The sequence below is a fragment of the Apteryx mantelli genome, chromosome 38 (assembly GCF_036417845.1).
Source record: "Apteryx mantelli isolate bAptMan1 chromosome 38, bAptMan1.hap1, whole genome shotgun sequence".
NCBI lineage: Eukaryota > Metazoa > Chordata > Aves > Apterygiformes > Apterygidae > Apteryx > Apteryx mantelli.
In genome coordinates this window covers 616,147-633,143 of record NC_090015.1, presented here as the reverse complement: position 1 = coordinate 633,143, position 16,997 = coordinate 616,147, and the positions used below count along the sequence as shown (strand labels likewise).

The 16,997-nt window shown below is 69.5% G+C and overlaps 1 protein-coding gene across 1 annotated transcript; it reads left to right on the top strand.

Moving 5' to 3' along the window:
• Positions 1–641: 641 nt before the first annotated feature.
• Positions 642–16,632, top strand: LOC106484942 (integrin alpha-X-like; the record flags this gene model as incomplete). Its single annotated transcript, XM_067314886.1, is given in 29 exon segments — positions 642–747; positions 1,510–1,574; positions 1,765–1,867; positions 3,169–3,299; positions 3,410–3,561; positions 3,662–3,815; positions 4,706–4,856; positions 4,939–5,012; positions 5,118–5,247; positions 6,313–6,458; positions 7,343–7,483; positions 7,568–7,774; positions 8,860–8,990; positions 9,103–9,260; positions 11,667–11,821; positions 11,920–12,051; positions 12,169–12,242; positions 12,332–12,473; positions 12,799–12,887; positions 12,889–12,907; positions 12,996–13,075; positions 13,279–13,362; positions 13,473–13,554; positions 13,784–13,891; positions 14,002–14,082; positions 14,168–14,281; positions 15,494–15,586; positions 16,245–16,355; positions 16,467–16,632. Coding segments are annotated over 29 exon segments (3,309 nt in total), but the record flags the coding sequence as incomplete, so codon positions are not given.
• Between the last annotated feature and the right edge of the window lie 365 nt (positions 16,633–16,997).

Here is a 16,997-nt window from a genome sequence, read left to right as displayed (position 1 = left end):
GGGCGATGGGGTGGAGCAGGGTCCCCGGACGCCTGGGCCCCCTGGGAGGGCGATGGGGTGGAGGGGGGAAGCCCGGACGCCTGGGCCCCCTGGGAGGGCGATGGGGTGGAGAGGGGGAAGCCCGGATGCCTGGGCCCCCTGGGAGGGCGATGGGGTGAGCAGGGTCCCCGGACGCCTGGGCCCCCTGGGAGGGCGATGGGGTGGAGAGGGGGAAGCCTGGACGCCTGGGCCCCCTGGGAGGGCGATGGGGTGGAGCAGGGTCCCCGGACGCCTGGGCCCCCTGGGAGGGCGATGGGGTGGAGAGGGGGAAGCCCGGACGCCTGGGCCCCCTGGGAGGGCGATGGGGCAGCATGGGGACCCCCGGACGCCTGGGCCCCGGGAGGGCAGCGGGTCAGTGTGTGCCCCCCCCGGACGCCTGGGCCCCATCCTCCCGCGCCCCCCCCCCCCCATGTCCCTCAGTGCTGGCCCCCACCCGCGGCTCCGTCGTGGACGAGGCGACGGCGACGGTGTTTCAGGGACCGGCGCCGGGTGCCTTCGGGCACAGCGTGGCCCAGTTCAACGGCGGGTAGGTTCCCCCCCCCCCACCCCCCGCCCCCCCTGCCGTGGGGCACCCCCCAACTCACCGCTGTCCCCCCCATCGCAGGGTGCTGGTGGGGGCCCCCCTGGAGCCGGGCCAGGCCAACGAGACCGGCCGGGTCTATCAGTGCCGGCTGAGCACCGGCACCTGCCAGAACATCCCCATCGCCAGTAGGACGCCTGGGCCCCCGGGTGGGAGGGAGGGGGGCGCCCGGACGCCTGGGCCCACTGGGAGTGTGGTGGGGTGGAAAGGGGGCAGCCTGGATGCCTGGGCCCCCTGGGAGGGCGGTGGGTTGGAAAGGGGGCAGCCCGGACGCCTGGGCCCCCTGGGAGGGCGGTGGGGTGGAAAGGGGGCAGCCCGGACGCCTGGGCCCCCGGGGAGTGTGGTGGGGTGGAAAGGGGGCAGCCCGGACGCCTGGGCCCCCTGGGAGAGTGGAGTGGTAGCAGCCCGGATGCCTGGGCCCCCTGTGGTTTACTTATTTGCTATAATTGACGGCGGGGGACGAGGGAGGTGTCGGAGGCAGCCCGGACGCCTGGGGTCCGCTGCGGTTCATGTGTTATATTTGACGGCGGGGTGAGACGTCCCGGACGCCTGGGTCCTTTCCCCAGCCGTGAAAGCCGGTGCAGCGTTAGCTGCCCGGATGCCTGGGCCCGTCGCTTGGTTGTGCAAGGCTGCACGTAGCAGAGGGCAGGGCGGGGCGCCCGGACGCCTGGGCCCCCCCCTCCGTTGCACCCCTCCCGGATGCCTGGGCCCCCCCCCCCGTTGCACCCCTCCCGGATGCCTGGCCCCCCCCCCCCGTTGCACCCCTCCCAGATGCCTGGGTTCCCCACTGCACCCGTCCCGGATGCCTTGGCCCCCTGTCACGTCCCTCCCGGACGCCTGGGCCCCCGCGGCGTCCCTCAGCCCGTCTCTCTCTCTCTCTCTCCCCGCAGACCCGCCGGATGTCACCTCCATGTCCCTGGGCCTCTCCCTGGCGGCCCGCGGCTCCCAGCTCCTGGTGGGTCCCCCTCCCGTCGTCGTCGTCGCCTGTGGTCCTCCACGGTGACGGGGTGGCGCTGGGGATGGTTGCCGCGGCGACGTTGGGGAGGGGGGGTGTTGCCGTGGCGATGGTGTCACTGAGGATGGGACCGGGCGAGGGGGGGCGGGGGGGTGACATGGCGTCCTCCCTCCGCTGTCTCCGGCCCCAGGCGTGCGGCCCCACGGCGCAGAGGGCCTGTGGGGAGAACATGGAGGTGCGGGGGTACTGCTTCCGGCTGGCCACGAGGGAGCGCCTGCCCGCCGCCCTGCCAGGTATGGCCCTATGGGGTCCCTACAGGGTCCCTATGGGGCGGGGGAGGCCTGATATGGGGGATAGAGGGGCCCTATGGGGATCAACGTGGAGTGGGGAAGGGCTGGTATGCGGGGTTGAGTGGCCTTGTGGGGTCTATATGGGGTGGGGGAGGCCTGATATGGGGGTAGAAGAGTCCTATGGAGGTTGTTATGGGGCAGAGGAGGCCTGACACGGGTGTAAAGGGGCCCTATGGGGGTCCATATGGGGTGGCGGAGGCCTGATCTGCGGCTAGAGAGGCCCTATGGGGGTCGTTATGGGGTGGTGGAGGCCTGATGTGGGGGTAGAGGGATCCTATGGAGGTTGTTATGGGGTGGTGGAGGCCTGGTGTGGGTCTAGAGGGACCCTATGGAGGTTGTTACGGGGTGGTGGAAGCCTGGCGTGGGTCTAGAGGGACCCTATAGAGGTCGTTATGGGGTGGTGGAGACCTGGTGTGGGTCTAGAGGGACCCTATGGAGGTTGTTATGGGGTGGTGGAGACCTGGTATGGGTCTAGAGGGACCCTATGGAGATTGTTATGGGGTGGTGGAGGACTGGTATTGGGTTAGAGGGACCCTATGGAGGTGGTTATGGGGTGGGAGAGACCTGGCGTGGAGCTAGAGGGACCCTATGGAGGTTGTTATGGGGTGGGGGAGACCTGGTATGGGTCTAGAGGGACCCTATGGAGGTGGTTATGGGGTGGGAGAGACCTGGTATGGGTCTAGAGGGACCCTATGGAGGTGTTTATGGGGTGGGGGAGGCCTGGCGTGGAGCTAGAGGGACCCTATGGAGGTCGTTATGGGGTGGGAGAGACCTGGCGTGGAGCTAGAGGGACCCTATGGAGGTGGTTATGGGGTGGTAGAGGCCTGGTATTGGGTTAGAGAGACCCTATGGAGGTGGTTATGGGGTGGTGGAGACCTGGCATGGAGCTAGAGGGACCCTATGGAGGTCGTATGGGGTGGGGGAGACCTGGTGTGGAGCTAGAGGGACCCTATGGAGGTGGTTATGGGGTGGTGGAGACCTGGCGTGGGTCTAGAGGGACCCTATGGAGGTGGTGATGGGGTGGGAGAGACTTGGCGTGGGTCTAGAGGGACCCTATGGAGGTCATTACGGGGTGGTGGAGACCTGGTGTGGGTCTAGAAGGACCCTATGGAGGTCATTACGGGGTGGTGGAGACCTGGCGTGGAGCTAGAGGGACCCTATGGAGGTGGTTATGGGGTGGGGGAGGCCTGGCGTGGGGCTCCGTGGGGCCAGCACCGCCCCCCGGGCTCCGCCTCCCGCCCCAGGGTGCCCCCAGCGCGCCTCCGACATCGTCTTCCTGGTGGACGGCTCGGGCAGCATCAGGAGGGACGAGTTCGAGCAGATGAAGACCTTCATCATCGAGGTCATGAGACGCTTCCAGGGCTCCGACACCCGGGTAGGGGGGGAGGGGGGGGTGGCGGCCGCCGGGGCCGGGAGGGTCCCCGGCGTCCCCGGGCGTCCCTGACCGCGTGTCCCCCCCTCCACCCCACCCCACCCCGGCCCCAGTTCGCCCTCCTGCAGTTCTCCCAGAGCTCCGTCGTCCACTTCAACTTCGCCACCTACAGCCGGTGGTCCCAGAGCCGGTGGGAGACGGAGGTCCGCGGCATGCGGCAGCTGGGCGACACCACGTGGACGGCCAGCGGCATCCGACGGGTGGTGTAAGCGCGTCCCCCCCCGCCACCGCCGCCGCCCCGGGGTGCCCCACCGCCGCCCGCCCCGCCCCGACCCGCCGCTCCCGTCGCCCGTCCCCCCCCGCAGGAGGGAGCTCTTCGGCCCCGGGCAGGGAGCCCGCGACGGCGCCCACCGCGTCCTCATCGTGGTCACCGACGGGCAGATCTACGGCGACACCCTCACCTACGGGGACGTGATCCCCGAGGCGGATCGCGCCGGCATCATCCGCTACGCCATCGGGGTGAGGCAGCCGCCGGGCGCCGCTGCGGCCGTCCGTCTGTCCATCCGTCCATCCATCCGTCCATCTCCACACACACACATCCAACCATCCATCTGTCCATCCATCCATCCCCACACACATCCATCCATCCATCTATTCATCCATCCATCCATCTCCACACAATCCAACCATCCATCTGTCCATCCATCCATCACACACATCCATCCATCCATCCATCTGTCCATCCATCTGTCCATCCATCCATCTCCACATATACACATTCATCCATTCATCCATCCATCTCCACACACATCCATCCATCCATCCATCCATCTGTCCAGCCATCCGTCCATCTCCACACACATCTATCCATCCATCTGTCCATCCATCTTCACACACATCCATCCATCCATCTGTCCATCCATCTCCACACACATCCATCCATCCATCCACCCATCCATCTCCACACACATCCATCCCTCCATCCATCACTCTCCAAACATCATCCATCCATCCCCACCCATCTGCCCATCTCCAAGCATCTCCATTCGTCCATCTGTCCCCAAACGTCCCCGACCATCCATCCTTCCCTCTATCCATCAATCCCTCCTTCCATCCATCCCTCTCCAAACATCTCCATCCACCCATCCATCCCCAACATCTCCATCCACCTATCTGTCCATCCCCAACATCTCTGTCTACCCATCTGTCCCCAACATCCCCATCCATCCATCTGTCCACCCCCAACAACATCTCCATCCATCCCCAACATCTCCATCCACCCATCCATCCCCAACATCTCTGTCTGTCCATCTGCCCCCAACATCTCCATCCACCCCTCTCCAAATGCCTCCATCCCTCCTTCTCCAAACGTCTCGAGGCGCCTCCATCCGGCCCCTCTCCGGGCGCAGGTGGGCAGCGCCTTCTCCCAGTGGAACGCCCAGAAAGAGCTCCGCGACATCGCCTCCAAGCCCTCCAAGGAGCACGTCTTCCGGGTGGACAACTTCAACGCCCTGCAGGGCATCCAGAATGAGCTGAAGGACAAGATCTTCGCCATCGAGGGTACCCGGGGCCGGCGGAGAAAGGGGGGGGGGGTGTCCGGGGCCCGGCCGGGACCCTCCGCTCACCCCCACCTGCCCCCCAGGCACCCAGTCCTCCCAGAGCAGCTCCTTCCAGCTGGAGATGGCCCAGGAGGGCTTCAGCGCCCTGCTCACCCCCGTGAGTCCTCGTGCCCGTGGGGCAGGACTGACCCCCCCCCCTTTCCCTGCCCTCCGGCGTCGTCCCCGCGCCGCCCGCGGACGTGGCACCTCTCTACCGGCGCAGGAGGGGCCCGTGCTGGGAGCGGTGGGCGCCTACGGCTGGTCCGGAGGGGTCTTCCTCTACGGGGAGGCCGCGGAGCCGACCTTCGTCAACGTGTCCCAAGCGGCCAGGGACATGAACGACTCCTACCTGGGTAAGGGCTGCCCGCCCCGGGGACGTCGGCGTCCCGACGAGGGTGCTCGTGTGGGGCTGGAGATGTTGGTGTCCCCATGACGGTTCTGGGGATGTCGGCGTCCCATCGAGCATCCCCACGTGGGGCTGGAGACGTTGGTGTCCCCATGAGGGCTCTGGGGAAGTCTGTGTCCCATTGAGCGTCCCTGCATGGGGCTGGAGACGTTGGTGTCCCCATGAAGGCTCTGGGGATGTCGGCGTCCCATTGAGCATCCCCACGTGGGGCTGGAGACGTTGGTGTCCCCATGAGGGCTCTGGGGACGTCGGCGTCCCATCGAGCATCCCCACGTGGGGCTGGAGATGTTGATGTCCCAGCAAAGGTCCTGGGGACATCAGCATCCTGGTGAGGGTCTCCATGTAGGGTTGGAGATGTTGGTGTCCCCACGAGGGCTCTGGGGACATCGGCATCCCGTCGAGCATCCCTGCGTGGGACTGGAGATGTTGGTGTCCCCATGAGATCTCTGGGGACATCAGCATCCCATCGAGCATCCCCACGTGGGGCTGGAGATGTTGATGTCCCAGCAAAGGTCCTGGGGACATCAGCATCCTGGTGAGGGTCCCCATGTGGAGTTGGAGATGTTGGTGTCCCCATGAGGGTTCTGGAGATGTCGGTGTCCCCACGAGGGCTCTGGGGACATCGGTGTCCCATCGAGCATCCCCGCGTGGGGCTGGAGACGTTGGTGTCCCCACGAGGGCTCTGGGGACATCAGCGTCCCAGCGAGGGTCCTCGTGTGGGGCTGGAGATGTCGGTGTCCCCACGAGGGCTCTGGGGACCTTGGTGTCCCCACGAGGGCTCCAGGGACATTGGCATTCCGTTGAGCGTCCCCGCATGGGGCTGGAGATGTCGGTGTCCCCACGAGGGCTCTGGGGACATCAGCGTCCCAGCAAGGGTCCTCATGTGGGGTTGGAGAGGTTGGTGTCCCCACAAGGGCTCCGGGGACCTTGGTGTCCCCACGAGGGCTCCGGGGACGCCGGGGCCCCAGCACGGGTCGCGGCCGCCCCGCTGAGCCCCCGCCGCCGTGCCCAGGCTACGCAGCCGAGTCGCTGACCCTCGGGGGCGCCCGGGCCTTCGTCCTGGGGGCTCCGCGCTACCGGCACGTGGGGAAGGTCGTGGTCGTCCTCCGCGGCCCCCGGGGCACCTGGGAGCCCAGAGCCGACGTGTCGGGGCAGCAGGTGACGGGATGCGGGGACGGGACACGGGGATGGGACGTGGGGACGGGATGTGGGGACATGGGGATGGGACATGGGGGCGTGGGGATGGGACACGGGGATGGGACACGGGGATGGGACGTGGGAACGGGACGTGAGAACAGGACGTGGGGACGGGACGCGGGGACGTGGGTATGGGACATGGGTATGGGACACAGGGATGGGACGCGGGGATGGGACGCGGGGATGGGACATGGGGATGGGACATGGAGATGGGATGTGGGAACGGGACGTGGGAACAGGACGTGGGGACGGGACGCGGGGACGTGGGTATGGGACATGGGTATGGGACACAGGGATGGGACGTGGGGATGGGATGTGGGGACATGGGGATGGGACATGGGGGCGTGGGGATGGGACACGGGGATGGGATGTGGGGACGGGACGCGGGGACGTGGGTATAGGACATGGGTATGGGACACAGGGATGGGACGCGGGGATGGGACGTGAGGACGGGATGTAGGGACAGGATGTAGGGATGGGACATGGGGACGGGACATGGGGACGGGATGTGGGGACAGGATGTAGGGACGGGATGTGGAGATGGGACGCGGGGACGTGGGTATGGGACATGGGGACGGGACGTAGGGACAGGACATAGGGATGGGACGTGGGGATGGGACGTGGGGATGGGACACGGTGATGGGACATGGGGATAGGACATGGGGACGGGATGCAGGGACGGGACATGGGGATGGGACTTTGGGACGTGGGAATGGGACGTAGGGATGGGACATGGGGATGGGACATGGGGATGGGACGTGGGGACGGGATGTGGGGACAGGACGTGGGGACACGGGGACACGGGGACATGGGGACGGTCCCACGCGAGCCGCCTCCCCCCGCAGGTGGGCTCCTACTTCGGGGCCGCCCTGTGCGCCCTGGACCTGGCCGGCGCCGGCTCCACGGACACGGTGCTGGTGGGGGCCCCCATGTACTACGGGGCCGGGAGCGGGGGCCGCGTCTCCGTCTGCACCCTGGCGCCGCGGGTAGGTCCCCTCCGCGGTGGGGGGCTTTTTTTGGGGGGGGGGGGCGAGCGGCTGGGGCCACCCGACGCCGTGGTCCCCTCGCAGGGCGAGGAGCTGCGGTGCCAGCGGACGCTGCAGGGCGAGCCGGGCCACCCCTTCGGGCGCTTCGGGGCCAGCCTGGGCCGCCTCGGGGACGTCAACGGGGACGGGCGGGATGACGTGGCCGTGGGCGCCCCGCTGGAGGACGAGGAGCGCGGAGCCGTCTACGTCTTCCTCGGGGAGCGGGGCGGCCTCGGCCCCCAGTACAGCCAGGTGAGACCCCGCCGCTCCGGGCGGTGGAGGTGGCCTGGACGATGGAGGTGTCCTGGGCGGTGGAGGTGTCCTGGGCGATGGAGGTGTCCTGGGCGATGGAGGTGTCCTGGGTGATGGAGGTGTCCTGGGCGATGGAGGTGTCCTGGGCAACGGAGATGTCCTGGGCGATGGAGGTGTCCTGGGTGGTGGAGGTGTCCTGGGCGATGGAGGTGTCCTGGGTGGTGGAGATGTCCTGGGTGATGGAGGTGTCCTGGGTGATGGAGGTGTCCTGGGCGATGGAGGTGTCCTGGGCAACGGAGATGTCCTGGGCGATGGAGGTGTCCTGGGTGGTGGAGGTGTCCTGGGCGATGGAGGTGTCCTGGGTGGTGGAGATGTCCTGGGTGATGGAGGTGTCCTGGGTGATGGAGGTGTCCTGGGCGATGGAGGTGACCTGGGCGATGGAGGTGTCCTGGGTGGTGGAGATGTCCTGGGTGATGGAGGTGTCCTGGACGATGGAGGTGTCCTGGGCGATGGAGGTGACCTGGGCGGTGGAGATGTCCTGGGCGATGGAGGTGTCCTGGGCGATGGAGGTGTCCTGGGTGGTGGAGATGTCCTGGGTGGTGGAGATGTCCCAGGGGCTGGAGACATCCTGGGTGATGGAGATGTCCTGGAGGGATGGAGACATCCCAGATGATGGAGATGTCCTGGGGATGGAGATGTCCTGGGGGAATGGAGACATTGCGGATGACGGAGACATCCCAGATGATGGAGATGTCCCGGGGATGGAGATGTCCCGGGGATGGAGATGTCCTGGGTGATGGAGATGTCCTGGGGGGATGGAGACATCCCGGGTGATGGAGATGTCCCAGATGACGGAAATGTCCCAGGGGATGGAGATGCCCTGGGCGACGGAGGCGCTTTGACAGCGACGTCCCCGGTGGTGGTGGTGGTGGTGGCGACATCTCAGGGGCTGGAGATGGTCCCGCAGAGACGTCCTGGGCGATGGGGACGTCCCAGGGGACGGAGGTGCCACCCCACGCCTGGGGCCCGGCCGCGGGGCCGAGGCCACCGGGGAAGGTGCCGCATCTCCCTCGCCGTCGCCGCAGCGCATCGCCGGCGCCCGGTTCTCCAGCGGGCCGCGGCATTTCGGCCAGGCCGTCAGCGGCGGGACGGACCTGACGGGGGACCGGCTGCCGGACGTGGCCGTGGGCGCCCGGGGACAGGTGCTGCTGCTCAGGTGGGGCCGCGCGGGCGGTGGGGCGGTGGGGCGGCGGTGGTGGTGGGGTGGACACCCCCTGCCCGGCGCCCCTGTTCGCGGCACCGTCCCCGCTCCCGTCCCGCCCCGGCAGGTCCCGGCCCCTGCTCCACCTCGGCGTCTCCGTCGTCTTCCGGCCGGGCGCCGTCCCCACCGCCGCCGTCGACTGCCAGGAGCACGACGCGCTCGGCACCCAGGTCAGCACGGCCCAAGTCTGCTTCAACGTCACCAAGAAGACCAGGGACAGCCTGGGTGAGCTACAGCCGGCGGGACGCCTACAGCCGGTGGGCCGACTGCAGCCGGCGGGGTGTCTACAGCTGGTGGGACACTCATAGGTGTTGGGTGCCCACAGCTGGTGGAGCATCTACAGCTGGTGGGGTGCCTATAGGTGTTGTGTGCCTACAGCCAGTGGGGTGTCTACAGCTGGTGGGGCACCTGTAGGTGGTGGGGTGCCTATAGCTGGTGGGACACCTACAGCCGGTGGGGTGCCTGCAGCCGGTGGGGTCCCTACAGCTGGTGGGGAGTCTATGGCCTGTGGGGTGCCTGCAGCTGGTGGGACACCTACAGCCAGTGAGATACCTACAGCCGGTCGGGTGCCTACAGATGGTGGGGCGCCCGTAGGTGGTGGGACACCTGTAGCCATTGGGATGCCTGCAGATGGTGGGACACCCGTAGGTGCTGGGGCGCCCGTAGGTGGTGGGACACCCGTAGGTGCTGGGACGCCTGTAGGTGCTGGGACGCCTGTAGGTGCTGGGACACCCATAGGTGCTGGGGCGCCCGTAGGTGGTGGGACACCCGTAGGTGGTGGGACACCCATAGGTGATGGGGCACCCGTAGGTGCTGGGGCGCCCGTAGGTGGTGGGACACCCGTAGGTGATGGGGCGCCTGTAGGTGCTGGGACACCCGTAGGTGGTGGGACACCCGTAGGTGATGGGGCGCCCGTAGGTGCTGGGGCGCCTGTAGGTGGTGGGACACCCGTAGGTGGTGGGGCGCCCGTAGGTGGTGGGACACCCGTAGGTGGTGGGACACCTGTAGGTGGTGGGACACCCGTAGGTGCTGGGACGCCTGTAGGTGCTGGGACACCCGTAGGTGCTGGGACACCCATAGGTGCTGGGGCGCCCGTAGGTGGTGGGACACCCGTAGGTGGTGGGACACCCGTAGGTGCTGGGACGCCTGTAGGTGCTGGGACACCCGTAGGTGATGGGGCGCCCGTAGGTGCTGGGACACCCGTAGGTGCTGGGGCGCCTGTAGGTGCTGGGACGCCTGTAGGTGCTGGGACACCCGTAGGTGCTGGGACACCCGTAGGTGGTGGGACACCCGTAGGTGCTGGGGCGCCCGTAGGTGATGGGGCGCCCGTAGGTGCTGGGACACCCGTAGGTGGTGGGACACCCGTAGGTGCTGGGGCGCCCGTAGGTGATGGGGCGCCCGTAGGTGCTGGGACACCCGTAGGTGCTGGGACACCCGTAGGTGGTGGGACACCCGTAGGTGCTGGGACGCCCGTAGGTGCTGGGACACCCGTAGGTGCTGGGGCGCCTGTAGGTGCTGGGACGCCTGTAGGTGCTGGGACACCCGTAGGTGCTGGGACACCCGTAGGTGGTGGGACACCCGTAGGTGCTGGGGCGCCCGTAGGTGATGGGGCGCCCGTAGGTGCTGGGACACCCGTAGGTGGTGGGACACCCGTAGGTGCTGGGGCGCCTGTAGGTGCTGGGACGCCTGTAGGTGCTGGGACACCCGTAGGTGCTGGGACACCCGTAGGTGGTGGGACACCCGTAGGTGCTGGGGCGCCCGTAGGTGATGGGGCGCCCGTAGGTGCTGGGACACCCGTAGGTGATGGGACACCCATAGGTGCTGGGACGCCCGTAGGTGCTGGGACACCCGTAGGTGGTGGGACACCCGTAGGTGCTGGGGCGCCTGTAGGTGCTGGGACGCCTGTAGGTGCTGGGACACCCGTAGGTGCTGGGACACCCGTAGGTGGTGGGACACCCGTAGGTGGTGGGGGCGCCCGTAGGTGGTGGGACACCCGTAGGTGGTGGGACACCTGTAGGTGCTGGGACACCCGTAGGTGCTGGGACGCCTGTAGGTGCTGGGACACCCGTAGGTGCTGGGACACCCATAGGTGGTGGGACACCTGTAGGTGGTGGGACACCCGTAGGTGGTGGGACACCCGTAGGTGCTGGGACGCCTGTAGGTGCTGGGACACCCGTAGGTGATGGGGCGCCCGTAGGTGCTGGGACACCCGTAGGTGATGGGGCGCCTGTAGGTGCTGGGACGCCTGTAGGTGCTGGGACACCCGTAGGTGCTGGGACACCCGTAGGTGGTGGGACACCCGTAGGTGATGGGGCGCCCGTAGGTGATGGGGCGCCCGTAGGTGCTGGGACACCCGTAGGTGGTGGGACACCCGTAGGTGCTGGGGCGCCCGTAGGTGATGGGGCGCCCGTAGGTGGTGGGACACCCGTAGGTGATGGGGCGCCCGTAGGTGCTGGGACACCCGTAGGTGGTGGGACACCCGTAGGTGCTGGGGTGCCCGTAGGTGCTGGGACACCCGTAGGTGATGGGGCGCCCGTAGGTGCTGGGACACCCGTAGGTGGTGGGACACCCGTAGGTGCTGGGGACGCCTCCAGGGCGGCGCCGCTGAGCGCCTCCGTCCGCCCCCGGCAGGCGACACCATCAGCAGCGTCATCCGCTACCAGCTGTCGCTGGACGCCGGCAGGACGAAGGTGCGGGCGACCTTCTCCTCCGGCTCCTCCAGCCTCAACGAGAGCCTGCGCACCGCGGTCGGGCGGCAGTGCGAGGACTACGCCGTCACGCTGCCTGTACGCCGGCGGGCGGTGGGGTCGGGTCGGGTCGGGTTGTCGCCACGCAGCAGCCCGGTGTCCCACCGCATCCGCGTCCGCGTCCGCGTCCGCCGCAGGTCTGCCCCCAGGACACCCTCACCCCCATCCCGCTGCGCCTCACCTACACCCTGACGGGGGACCCCATCCGCACCGCCGGCGGCCTGGCGCCCGCCCTGGCCAGCGGCTCCCCGCAGCCCGTCCTCGGCCAGGTGAGACCCCCCGACGCCGCCGGCCCCCCGCGCCGGGACCGCAGCCGGACACACCACCGCCACCACCGTGGTGTCACAGCCGGCCGCCGCCTGTCTCCCCCCTCCTTCCACCGCCAGCTCTTCTTCGAGAAGGACTGCGGCACCGACAACCGCTGCGTCGACGACCTCCACGTCAGGCTCGGCTTCTCGGGGTACGTGGGGCGGGAGGCTGGTGGTGGGAACAGCCGGGTGACAACACACACGCACCCACACGCACACACCACCGCCTTCCCACCGCCAGGCTGGACACCGTGGTCGTGGGGGTCACCACCGAGGTGGACGTCACCGTCACCCTCCGCAACGCCGGGGAGGACTCATACGGCACCACCGTGCGCCTGCGACACCCGGCCGCCCTCTCCTACCGCAAGGTCACGGTGCTCCAGGTGACGCTGGTGGGGTGACATGGGGGGCCGGGTGACGTGGCCTTGGGATGGGGGGGGGGGCATCCGGGTGACGCGGGGACAGGGCGTGGGGGTGACACACTGTCAGGGTGACATGGGGACAGGGCGTGACAGGGTGACACAGTGCCGGGCTGACTCATTGTCAGGGTGACGGGGTGACACGGGGACGGGGCGTGGGAGTGACACAGTGTCGGGGGTGACATGTGGCCGGGGGGGGGGGGGGACGCGGCGATGGGGTGACGCCGGGGAGCGGCCGAGCCCTCACCGCCTGTGTCCCCCCCCACCACCACACACCCCCCAACTACAGTCCAGCCGCCGGGTGACGTCCGTGCAGTGCGGCGCCGCGGGTGACGCCGGCACCGACACCCGCTGCTGCATCAACCACCCCATCTTCCATCTTCCGCGCCGGGGCCGAGGTACCCCCGACCCCCGACCCCTGACCTCCGACCCCTGACCCCCGCCCGGCCCCACACCCACCCCACCGCCTCCCTCCCCCCCCCCCAGGTCGTCTTCGTGGTCACCCTGGACGTCCCCCCCGACGCCGAGCTCGGGGACACCCTGGAGATAGCGGCCACCGCCGGAAGGTGACGCCCCAACCCGCCGCGGAGGGGCCCAGGCGTCCGGGCGCCCGCCGGGCCTCGGTTTCCCTTGGAGGGCTCGGGGTGGGGGTGGGGGGGGGCTGGACGCCTGGGCCCCCTGCGAGGGGAGGGGAGAGGGGCGCCCGGACGCCTGGGCCCCTGGGGGAGGCAGGACCCTGACGTGTCCCCCCCCCCCCCCCCGCACCCAGTGACAACGGGAACCCCGTGACCCCCAGCATGAGCCAGCGGGCCCAGCTCAGCGTCCGCTACGGCATCTACCTCGTCCTCACCAGGTGGGTCCTGCCCCACGGCGAGTCCCGTCCTGCCCCATAGCCCCCATTCCCGCCCCCCCCCCCCCGCCGGCCCCCCCCCCGCCGGCCCCACAGCCCCTCGGGTCCCGCAGCCTCGAGGACTCGACCAAGTACGTCAACGTCTCGACCGAGACCATCGGCAGCACCAAGGCCGAGATCACCCACTGCTACCAGGTGCGGCCCGGACGCCTGGGCCCCTCGGGGTGGGGGGGGTGAAAGGGCCCCCGGACGCCTGGGCCCCTCGGGGTGGGTGTGTGTGAAAGGGCCCCCGGACGCCTGGGCCCCTTGGGGTGGTGGGGGGTGGGGGGGGTGAAAGGGCCCCCGGACGCCTGGGCCCCTCAGGGTGGGGGGGGGGGGTCAGAAGGGCCCCCAGACGCCTGGGTCCTCACCGGGCGCCTTCCAGGTGACGAACCTGCGGCAGCGCCGGGTCCCCGTCACCGTCACCTTCCTGGTGCCGGCGGTGCTCGGCGGCGCCCCGGTGTGGGAGAACCCCCGCGTCGTCCCCTCCCAGGTAGGAGCCCCCCGAAACCCCGCCGTGGGGCAGGAGGGGGAAGGGGGGGGGCGTCGCCGGGCCGCCGCGCCCCACGGCCACCCCCCACCTCCCTCCGCCCCCCGCCGCAGCCGGAGCTGGTGCAGTGCCGGAGCACCGAGCCCCCGAGCGCCGTCCCCAGCGCCCCACGGCTCCGGGAGCGCCCCGTCCTGGTGAGTCCCCCGCCGCGGGGTCGCGCGCGGGGAGGGGGTCGGGCCGCACACCTGAATGTCACCCGGCGTCGCCTGTCCCCGCCAGGACTGCACCGTGGCCGCCTGCAGGGAGATCCACTGCCAGGTCTCGGCGCTGGAGCCCACCCGGCCCCTGGGGCTCAACGTCACCGGGAGCCTGGCCTTCGCCTGGGTGGCCCAGGTGGGGGGGGGGGGGACGGCGTGGGGACACCTTGGGACTCATCGGGGACACCTTGAGGACACCTCGGAGCACTTCGGGGACACCTCGGGGCACCTCAGGACACCTTGAGGCACCTTGGGGCACCTTGGGGACACCTTGGGGCACCTCGGGGCACCTTGGAGACACCTCAGGGACACCTTGAGGCACCTCAGGACACCTTGGGGCATCTCAGGGACACCTTGGGGCACCTTGGAGACACCTTAGAGACACCTTGAGGCACCTTGGGGCATCTTGGGGACACCTTGGGGCACCTTGGGGCATCTTGAGGTCACCTTGGGGCACCTTGGGGACACCTTAGAGACACCTTGAGGCACCTCAGGACACCTCAGGACACCTTGGGGCATCTTGGGGCACCTCGGGGACACCTTGAGGCACCTTGGGGCATCTTGGGGCACCTTGGAGACACCTTAGAGACACCTTGAGGCAACTCAGCACACCTCGGGACACCTGAAAGCACCTTGGGGCACCTTGGAGTCACCTCGGGGACACCTTGAGGCACCTCAGGACACCTTGAGGCACCTTGGAGACACCTTGGGGCATCTTGGGGGCACATTGGGGCATTTTGGAGACACCTTGGGGCATCTTGGGGCATCTTGAGGGCACCTTGGAGACACCTTGGGGCACCTCGGGGACACCTTGGGGCACCTTGGGGCATCTTGAGGTCACCTTGGGGCATCTCGGGGACACCTTGGGGCACCTTGGGGCATCTTGAGGTCACCTTGGGGACACCTTGGAGACACCTTGGGGCATCTTGGGGGCACATTGGGGCACCTTGGGGACACCTCAGGGACACCTTGAGGCACTTCAGGACACCTCAGAGCACCTGGAGGCACCTCAGGGCACCTTGGGGCATCCTGGGGCATCTTGGGGACACCTTAGAAACACCTTGAGGCACCTCAGGACACCTCAGGACACCTCAAAGCACCTTGGGGCACCTCGGGGCACCTGGGGACACCTGGGGGCACCTCGGGGACGGGGGGGGGGGGGGGACGTCCGATCAGCAGCCGCTCGGAGACGGGATCATCCCGCACCCGAAGGACGCTGCTCCGCGACACGGGAGCCCGGGGACAGGGGACACGGGGACACGGGGACACGGGGACACGGGGACGGGAGCCTGGGTGCCAGGTGCCCCATGGCTGCCCCCCACGTGCCCTGTCCCCCCACCCCGCCCAGGTCCAGCACCCCAAGGTGACCCTGCAGAGCGAGGCCAAGCTCCAGTATGACAAGAAACGGTACCGCAACCCCGACGGGGCCCTTGAGCACAAGGTACGCCCGGACGCCTGGGCCCCCAGGGCTTGGCCCGGACACCGGGGTCCTCAGAGGGGAAAGGGGGAAGGGGCACCCGGACGCCTGGGCCCCTGGAGCCTGGCCCGGACACCTGGGCCCCCAACCCAGGGAGAGAAACGGGACACCAGGGGGAAGGGGCACCCGGACGCCTGGGCCCCTGGATGCCGGCTCGGACGCCTGGGCCCCCAAGCTGGGGAGGGAAACGGGACACCTGGGGGAAGGGGCACCCGGACGCCTGGGCCCCTGGAGCCTGGCCCGGACGCCTGGGCCCCCAAGCCGGGGAGAGAAACGGGACACCTGGGGGAAGGGGCACCCGGACGCCTGGGCCCCCGGATGCCGGCCCGGACGCCTGGGCCCCCAAGCCAGGGAGAGAAACGGGACACCTGGGGGAAGGGGCACCCGGACGCCTGGGCCCCCGGATGCCGGCCCGGACGCCTGGGCCCCCAAGCCAGGGAGAGAAACGGGACACCTGGGGGAAGGGGCACCCGGACACCTGGGCCCCCGGATGCCGGCCCGGACGCCTGGGCCCCCAAGCTGGGGAGGGAAACGGGACACCTGGGGGAAGGGGCACCCGGACGCCTGGGCCCCCGGATGCCGGCCCGGACGCCTGGGCCCCTCAGCCCGCTCTGTGCCGCAGGTGCAGACGGAGGTGGAGCGCCGGGACCCCCCCAACGTGCTGCCCCTGGTGCTGGGGGCCACCGCGGCCGGGCTGGCGCTCCTGGGCCTGGCGGCACTGGCGCTGTACAAGGTATGAGGGGGGGCGGGGCCTCCCAGGGCCACGCCCATGTGGGGTGGGCGGGGCATGAGCCCCTCCCCCCCACCCAGGCTCACCCCCACCCCCAATTTCCCCCCCCCCCAGTTGGGCTTCTTCAAGCGCCATTACAAGGAGCTCATGGAAGGGGAGGGCGACGCCGCCGCCGCCAACGCTGCCCCCGCGGCCGAGACCCAGGGCTGAGCCGCCGCCTCCGCCCGGACGCCTGGGCCCCTTCGCCGGGCTCTGCGGGACGCCCGGACGCCTGGGCCCCCTGGTGTTGGGGTGGGGGTGGGGAGGAGGGGGGAACGGAAATGGGGGTGCCCGGACGCCTGGGCCCCCCCCCCCCCCCACGGAGGGGTTGGTGGGGGTGGGAAGGGGCCACCCGGACGCCTGGGCCCCCTGGGGGTGGGGGGGGTGGGAAGGGGGTGCCCAGATGCCTGGGCCCCCTGTGGGGGGTGGGAAGGGGGTGCCCGGACGCCTGGGCCCCCCCCATGGAGGGGTTGGTGGGGGTGGGAAGGGGGTGCCCGGACGCCTGGGCCCCTCGGGGGGGGTAATGGGGTGTGTGGGGTGGAGCGGTGGCACCCGGACGCCTGGGCCCCCTGGGGGTGGGGGGGGGTGGGAAGGGGGCGCCCGGAC